Source organism: Gracilinanus agilis, chromosome 2, assembly GCF_016433145.1.
Source record: "Gracilinanus agilis isolate LMUSP501 chromosome 2, AgileGrace, whole genome shotgun sequence".
Taxonomy (NCBI): Eukaryota; Metazoa; Chordata; class Mammalia; order Didelphimorphia; family Didelphidae; genus Gracilinanus; species Gracilinanus agilis.
In genome coordinates, this window is record NC_058131.1 from 414,092,346 (window position 1) to 414,101,637 (window position 9,292).

Sequence of the window (9,292 nt, forward strand, 5' to 3'; positions counted from 1 at the left end):
AGAAAGAAAGAGAGAAAGAAAGAGAGAAAGAAAGAAAGAAAGAAAGAAAGAAAGAAAGAAAGAAAGAAAGAAAGAAAGAAAGAAAGAAAGAAAGAGAGAGAGAGAAAGAAAGAAAGAAAGAAAGGAAGGAAGGAAGGAAGAAAGAATACTCTGTAACCCTCTCCCCAAAAAAGATCTAAACATTTTCCAGAGGCTCAAAGTGCTGTCTCCCATATTTCTCACTTATTTTATATAATTCATTATCATCATTTATATAGAGAGAAAAATGGAGGACCTGAGAAGATGAGTCTGTATTAAGCCATAGGTTAGAGTTAAGAGGTGGGACTTGAAGGGAAGTCAATAACTTGTTACCTGACCATAACTATATCTAAAACCTAGATTTAAATAATACATAGTACTGCATCTTTTGAAATGAGTCAGGCTTTTTTGAGAGAACACTTTACTTTTTACTTCTTGAGTATTACAGAGCAGCAAACAATTGCTTTGGTTTGTACTTTAGCAAATTATAGCTCTTCAATTAAATTTAAACATTTACTAAGTACCCACAACAGGGACTAATATTAAGCCCTTTAGAGAGATAAAGTTAAATAAAATAGAATGTCTGGCCTCAGGGAGCTTAAAATGAATAAACTAGGGTTACCTATTCACCAGGAGTCTCTGCATGTATAAAAAATTATTTTAATCATTAAACTGCAGTCATCAGGAAGTTAATCAGATTTGGGGTTTGTTGGTATCTGAATTAGTCTTTATATGCTTTAAAGAAGCAAAAGGGAGAATTAATGCATTTATATGATTATTCAAATTAATGAAAATGTTATTTTTGTCTTAATAACTATAATAAACTCAAAAGCATCTTGTTTTGAAGAATCTACTCTTACACCTCTCTATATTTAATTGTAAGGGAACTCTTGAGTGTGAAGAAGTGGATTCTAGTCTTATCTCTGCCACTTACTCTTACTATAACCCTGGGGAATTCATTGAGCTTTTCTGAGCTTCAGTTTTCACATCTATAAAATGGGGATAATATTTATACTACCTACCACATAGGGTTGTTGTGAAAAAAGCACCCTGGGCGCTGGACTTGGAGTCAGGAAGACCTGGGTTCCAATCCCACCTCAGACCCTTACTAGCTGTGTGACCCTGGGCAAGTCACTTAACCTCTCTGAGTCTCAGATTCCTCATCTGTAAAATGATAATAATAAAGACTGAAGTATTTGCCTCACAGAATTGCTGTGATGATAAGTAAATGAGATCAAATACGTAAAAGTGTTTGCAAACCTTTAAGTAGCATATATAACTATCAGTTAACCTATATCAAGTTTATTTATTTGGAAGAGTCTTTTATTATTAATGTGAGTTATAATTATTATATACAAAAACATTTTTATAAATGTGAGTTATGATTTATATTCGCCTAAACATAAAACAGTCTTAATAGTTCTTAATGAGGAGATAGCTGGATTATTCACAAAATACTCATGAATTTTAGAGAGAAAGGTATTTGAATGCTTCCTATAGGAAGCTAAGTGCTTGGAGATGAAGAAAAACAGCTAAACTGGTTAAAGATAATCTTTTCTATGAAGAGTACATTATATAGGAAAACAGATCTAAATGAACATTTTTTAAAAAAAATATCTCCTTTCTGATAGTTATTTAATAAGTATTTATTAAGAGCTTACCGTGGGGGGCAGCTAGGTGGCTCAGTGGATTGAGAGCCAGGCCTAGAGACAGTAGGTCCAAGGTTCAAATTTGGCCTCAGACACTTCCTAGCTGTGTGACCCTGGGCAAGTCATTTAGCCCCCATTGTCTAGCCCTTACACTCTTCTGCCCTAGAACCAATAAACATTATTGATTCCAAGGTGGAAGGGAAGAGAAAGGGGGGAGGGGGGAGGAATGGGGGGTAGAGAGAGAGATTGATTGATTGATTAAGGTATGGAAAGGTACAAAAGGATCAGATTATGAAGAGCTTTAAATGCCAAAAAGAAGACTTAATATTTTATCTTAGACATAACAGGGAGCCAGAAGAACTCATTAAGCAGAGGGGTAACACAGTCAGAACTACTCTTTGGAAAAACTATTTTGGAAGCTAAATAGAAAGATGCATGAAATAACAGCTATTGCAATAATCCAGGTGTGAAGTGATAAGGATCTGAAATTGGCTTGTGTGATTGGAGAGAAGGTCCATGCTCATGAGATGTTGTAAAGGTAGCAACAGCATTTGGCAATAGCCTGGATATGTGGGATAAGTCAAATATGAAACTGAGAGGTTTCAAATGGTGTAATTGGATGGATAGTGGTCCATGTCCATAACAGTGATAAGAGAAGTTCAGGAAATTTCAGGAGAAAATAATTAGTTCTCTTTTGGGGCAGGTTGAGTTTGAGATGCCCAAGAATCAGTTGGTAATGACTAACTAGAGATTAGGAGGCAGATTATGGATATAGATCTGGGAATCCTCTGCATTGAGATGATGACCGAACCCACAGGAATTGATGATGTCACTAAATGAAAGGGAGGAGAAAAACCCAGGCCTTACGACAGAGAGCCTGGGGACTAGAGCCATGGTTAATGAACAAGCCACAAATGAAAAACCAACAAAGAAGACTAATAATGTTTGGGCAGAGAGGAGGAGAGAGCAATATCATCAAAAAGAGGAGAGAATCCAAGAGGAGGTAATTGAAAATGTTGAATGCTACAGAGGAGTCAAGGAAGATCAGTATAGGGAAAAAGGCATTAGATTTAGTTTTTTAGAGATTATCTATGATTCTATGTACAGTGCATTCTTTCTAAATTTAGGATTCCCTTATATTCTCCAAAATAAAGTCATAGCATCTCAGAACCAGAAGGAACTATGTAAAAGCTATCCAGGACAATCTCCATATTGCTTCTAAAACATTTCTGAAAGATGGCTATCCATCTTTTAACTGCAACAAAGGAGTCCTCAAAAATTTCATTAATATTTTAGGACAATATGTTATAACAGCTTTAAATAATACACTAATATATTTTCAAATTTACCTTTTTGTTTTTTGCGGATTTTCTCTACAAGAGCCCGAATCTGTACATATTCTTCCCATTCTTTTCCAGGGCCAGGTGTTGGACTGCTACACTCTGGAAAAAAAAATAAAAAAAAAAAAGCAATAAAAAGTTTCCCACTCTTGGAGGAACTAATTTTTTGAAGGAAGAATTTTTTAAAGATACTACATTCAGAATAAACAATCTCCCAGGTTATGAAGTGTGGTACTTCTAGAAGTATATTAACTCTGAAGGAAAAGAATATGATAGGTGGTTTTCCCCACAGAGAAGAGCTTTATCTTAGACATAACAGGGCTAGTGTCCATACTGGGGTGTTGGATGAAATCCAATTTTTTGCTTTCTTTTCCCACATGAAGCTCATTCTTTGACCAACTTTCAGATATTAGCCTTTTTTCTCCTTTCTCTTCATTCATGTCTAGGTCTTTGAACTGAATAAGGACAGGAATTAGACTTATGATTTCATTGCATTGGGAATTTCAAGGTATAGAAATTCCCTCTACCAATGCAAGACAGCATCATCTCTGTAACTTATAGTCTTAAAGAATTGACTAGAGCAATGAAAGGTAAGTGACTTGTCCAGGTCACAAAGGAATTATTTGCCAGTGGCAAGACTTGAACCTACCTATTCCTGGTATTGAGACTGGATCTCTACCCAGTATGCATACCTCTCACTGTCTTTTATATCTGAATAGTCACCCAGAAATCACAAATACTTACTTTGTGTTTACAAAAACCATTATCTATCAAGTTTGCATGTAGTTAAAATTCTCAATTGTTAATAGCTGGCATTCTCCCAAAATTACTTTTATTAAGCTTTAGAAAGCATTAGATCTTGTGAGCAATAAATGTACCCTCCCAATTATATTTTGCTTAGGACAACATTAAAATGAATTTGCTCAAACTATGGCACATGCCAAGTAATAGGAGTAGAGGTCTTGGGATGTGGAATGGAAGGAATAAGGAAGCAGGATATACACTAGAAATAAAGTGGATAGGAAACAAAGTTGCAAATAAAAATATGTCATGGGAAAGTCCGAAAGTGGGTAACTCACATGAATACTGTAAAACTGGTCATGGTTATACTTTTTATTCTAGTTACTAAAAAAATCAAATAATACTTTTCATATCAGAGTAAAAGCAGTAAAAATTCAAAAATCCTACTTAAGAAAAAGATTTCCTGACATTTTGAAAAATAAACTTACTCTGCAAGAGTTCACTAATTAGGTTCAGCATTTCCTTTGGAGACACTGTTGCTGTTGCGCCAGTGCCTGATTTCTGAGTTTTCACTCGGCTCTTCTTACCCATCTTCTGACTAGTGGAGTGAGAGGGAAATAAATACAAAAAGCAATAAATTATTGCCGGTTACTAAGAAACAAAATAAAATAATATAAATATGAGGTGGCAATGTCTTACTCTTAGACTTTAAGAGGACATTAATAGTTATTTCTTACCAAGAAGTTGCCATATCCTGAAGTTTCCTTCCAGAAAAAAGTGTGCAGCAAATGTTAGTATTTTGGATCTCAATGAAAGAAAGACTGCTTTGCACTCTCTGGAAGAAAAGCTCATTACTTTTTCACTTATAACAACTGCAGTTAGGAAAGTTTTACTCTAAAATTAAAAAAAATTAACAAATAAAAAATTTCCACAGGCTACATTTAATAAGTAGGTAACTATAGAGACTATACCCCAAAGAGCTACAATTAGTAATTGGTGACCCCAGCAAGCAGCAAGAAACATTTTCAGATTTCAACATTTTAAAATAAATTCAGTTGCAGGGAAAAGTCACATCTAGAGCCCTATGTATATCAAGAAGAAGGGGACTGAAACAGCCCTGTAGGGGAAAGAAAGAGATGCTAGGATCCACAGAGGCTACTTGGCCAGAGTTGGAACTAGGATTGGAGAAAGAAAAGACCAAGGGCATAGGCCATCTCCTAGCTTCCTTTTTTAACAAGTCATTCATGCAAGCTAGGGGCTAAGCACAATCTACATATTGCTGAAGTAACTAGCATAAGTGCTCCAGATCCCTCTAAATATCAGTGGCCCTGATCATCTTACCCTAGTTACAGATCTGACTTACATATATACAACAAACTAGCCACTTGAGCACAGAAATGTTTATTTTATTCTTCATCTAGCTTTAAAAGGATCACTTTATTTAGAACCAGAAGGAATACCAGAGTTTAACTAGTATTAAAAAAAAAAATGAGGCAGATTCAAAAACTAGGCAGTAGAAATTGCCTATAGTTGGGGTTTCACAAGATGGAAACAGGTAAATATGAAGGACAAGAAGGATTCATAGATCAATCAAAGCTATATTTGGTTTGGAGTACTGAAAGAATAAGAAAGAATTGTAAGACTGAGCATCATGAGAAGGATCAATAGAAGAAACAGTAGATCTGAGAAGAGAGAAAACTGAAAAGTAGAGTAGTTCAGAGTGATGAAGGAGCAGTGGCAAGAGCACTAAATTTGGTATCAGAATATCTAAGTGCCAAGTCTGGTTTTGCTCCTTAGTACCTGGGTAACCTTGGACAACTCCCTTTAATGCTACAAGGCCTCTATATCCTCACCTATAAAAAAAAGAGGATTTTGAACTACATAATCTCTACGATCCCATCTATCTCAAAAATCATCTTATGATCTTCTTTTTACCAATGAGGGAAGTTTAATCATATTCCTAGCATAGGGATACAGATACAAAAATGAAACAATGCCAACTTCTCAAGTTGTTTACACTTTTTCAGAGGAAACAATATGGGACCAAATGACATCAAATAAACTGAAAGCAGAATTTTAGAAGTAGAGGGAACCTGAGACATCACTGAAATCAAAAATCCTAACCTGACAGATGAAAAAATGAAGACTCAGAAAGTGGACGTGATTTACTCAAAGTCATACAGCTGATATCAAATGAAATAAATGGACTAGACAAGAAAAGAAAAACTCAAAAAGTAAATATAGGGAGGGGAAAGAAAGAGAGGAAGGAACATATGGGCATTAGACCAACAGTTTTCTTGACTCTCACTAATCTAATACTCTTTTTACCAAATCTCTTCTTGATCTGATTCTTGTAGGACTTCAAAGATGTAGTTTCACCTTTCATATAAATAATAAAATAATTAAAGCAAAATAAACAATTGAGGATAAGGATGCAAAATTCATACAAAAAAGTGTTAAAGCAATTTGGGGAATGTAAAGACATGAGGTAATGCTAGCTTGAGAACTTCATGCAAGAAGTGAACTTGAAGAAAATAAAGGATTTAGATTAGTGAAGGGAGAGGACTGATGAAAGGCAAAGGAAAGAATAAGTTCAAATAGTAGAAGAAGTGTACAAAGGAAACAGTTGAAGCTAGTATGTCATGTCAAAAAAGAGTGGGAAATATGGCTAAATAAGAAAGGCAGTACTACCCAAAGACTAGCAATGCAAACTCCATTAGAGCAGAGACTTTAGTTAAACTTACAGAAAACTAAAGAAGGGTGAAAATGAAAGTCAATGAGACCTCTCCGAAAACTAGCATGTTCTCCATACCCATGCAACATTAATAAATACTTGCTGAATTGAAGAAAAACCTTAAATACTAAGCTGGAGAGTTTGATTTGATCTAAGTTACTGTAAGTTTTTAGGAGAAGTGAAAGAAAATAATGCTTTATAAAAGACAACTAATATGAGCTCAGAGTACCTGGGGAGAAGCAGTGTGTAGAGTGGCTGACCTAAAATCAGGAGGCTCATCTTCCTAAATTCAAATCTGGCCTCAGATACTTATAAGCTGTGTGAATCTGGACAAATCACTTAACCTGTTTGTCTCAGTTCCTCATTTGTAAAATAAGCAAGTGAAAGAAATGGCAAACCACTCTATTATCTTTGTCATGAAAACCCCAATTGGGGTTACAAAGAGTCAAACATGACTGAAATGACAGAAAAAGTACAACAAATCTACCCAAAAGTTGCTGTGGCGTAGTGAATGGGAAGCTGCCTCAGTAAGAAAGATGTGGATTCAAGTAAAATGTTGGACATAGCCTGGCTCTATGATATTGAACCTCTCAATGTCCCAGGCATTATTATTCTGACTGTAAATAGCAGAACTGTTGCTTGACTGCAACAGTGGAGGAAGTTTTCTCAGTAGAAACTCCCTACACAAATGAAATCAGATTGAAACCAAAACAATAGTAAAAAAAAAAAACATTGAACACAACATAATGAAGAAATTAATGAAACTATAAATTAAGAGATTACTGTAGAAATCCAGGAATTACATGATTTACAAAATCCTCTAACAATTAAGGTTTGGGGATTGTAGAGAGCCACCCTAATAGAATGAGAAATGAAGTAATCACCAGATTGGATACAATGCAAATTCACTAGGCTGGTCACAAGAAGAAAATACACAAGAACAAGATGACCAAATATTTAGGGTATTATAAGCTCAGAGGATCAGCCACCTGTTAGGAAAGGCCAGAAGAAATGCTCTGAAGATACTCAAACTACGAGGTTTAACTACATAATGTTATGCAATCAGATACAGAAGAACTATCTAGTGTGTGATAAGGAATTTTGAAGATTCTTTCAAAACTTTGGACTAATCACAGAAGAGAGGAAAAAAGATGAAACCAGAACCTACAAAATGAAAAAGCACTGTGCAAGACACTTGATTGCTAACAAGTGGTCTTTTTAATCACACAGACAGATGCACAGAAATATAGATTTAGAGCAGGAAGAAACCTTGAATGGCATCTAATCCAACCCTCTTATCAAGTCCTCTCAGAAGGAAAAACTGAGAATGTAATAGGTTAAGTAAACTTGCCAAAGGTCACACAGAAGTCACATTTGAATCCATATCATTTGATTCCAAATCTATGACTCTTTCCACCACACACTTCCCCTTATTATGAGTAGTTCAGGGAAGACTTCATAAAAAAGGTGACAGTTTTGTTAAGCCTTGAACCAAGATGAGTATCTTAAGGGATAAAACTGAAGAAAGAGTAAATTTGCAGCAAAAAGGTCAGCCTGTACAAAAAGTTGGACAGCTAGGTGGTCCTGGAGTGAGGAAGACTCATACTCCTGAGTTCAAATCTAGTCTCAGACACTTACTGGCTTTGGGGTCCCTGGGCAAGTCACTTAACCCTGTTTGTCTTAATTTCCTCATCTGGAAAATGAGCTGGGGAAGAAATGGTAAACCACTCCAATATCTTTGCAGAGAAAACCTCAAATGGGGTCATAAATTTGGACATGACTGAAATGACTGAAATGCAATATACCAACATACTAATGTGGATGATCATATGGGACCACATTACCTTAAATATAGAACTGTATCTCAGTTTTAGATTGACATACCTCCAAGGGCATCTAGTCCAATATCCTCATTTGAGAACAAGCAATCCAGATTGGCTAGAACAGTGATTCCCAAAGTGGGCACTACCACCCCCTGGTGAGTGCTGCAGCGATCCAGGGGGGTGGTGATGGCCACAGGTGCATTTATCTTTCCTATGAATTGCTATTAAATTTTTTAAAAATTAATTTCCAGGGGGCTAAGTAATATTTTTTCTGGAAAGGGGGTAGTAGGCCAAAAAAGTTTGGGAACCACTGGGCTAGAATTTAGAATATCTAGAGGAGAGTAATATGGGGGAAAAAAGGGTAATTTGAAACCAGTTTGTGGAAGACCTTAAAAATCAGGCTGAGGAGTTTTTATCTGATCAGAAAAGCAATGGGGAGCTATTGGACAAACCAGACCTTTGGAAGATGGCTTTTGTATGGAAGATAACTTGAAGAAGGCTTGAGAAAATGAAAACAAGCAGACCAATTAGGAGGCTGTTAACTCCTACAGAAAGAATTGGCAGCTAGAAAGCCCCAAAAGGATTAAAACTGAGAAAGTATAGGTCTTTGAAATTAAAAAGAGGAAGTATAAACACATAAATTTAGATAGCTTGAAAACAATTATCAAGAACATACAAACTACTTCTCTAAAGCTCCACATAATCAGCTGTTAACTTTCCAAAATAAAACAAGACCCCCTGGCCACCTGTCTCCTATAAGTGTAGTGTCTCTCAAGCAAGATCCTCTAGGGTAGAACTGGGTTTCTCCCTTCCCCCCCATTTGTATTATTATCCCAGTCACTTAGAAGAGTTTGGAATATAGTAAAGTTGAGAAAAATTGGACACAACTGAAATGACTGAACAACAAAACATCAAAAAAGTACTTCAATGCTTTTTTTATTCATTCATTCATTAAACACGCACACACATTTATATAAAACCAGCCCA

At 35.8% G+C, this 9,292-nt stretch overlaps 1 protein-coding gene across 1 annotated transcript in view; it reads right to left on the reverse strand.

The window, feature by feature from the left end:
* SETD3 (SET domain containing 3, actin histidine methyltransferase) overlaps positions 1-4,499 on the reverse strand; it is an 85,229-nt gene extending 80,730 nt beyond the window's left edge. Inside the window, exons 1-3 of the mRNA XM_044664589.1 lie at positions 4,486-4,499; positions 4,237-4,346; positions 3,017-3,109 (exon numbers count right to left, since the gene is read on the reverse strand). Of these exons, the coding sequence (XP_044520524.1) occupies positions 3,017-3,109; positions 4,237-4,346; positions 4,486-4,499 (217 nt within the window). The remainder of the gene's footprint in view (positions 1-3,016; positions 3,110-4,236; positions 4,347-4,485) is intronic.
* Between the last annotated feature and the right edge of the window lie 4,793 nt (positions 4,500-9,292).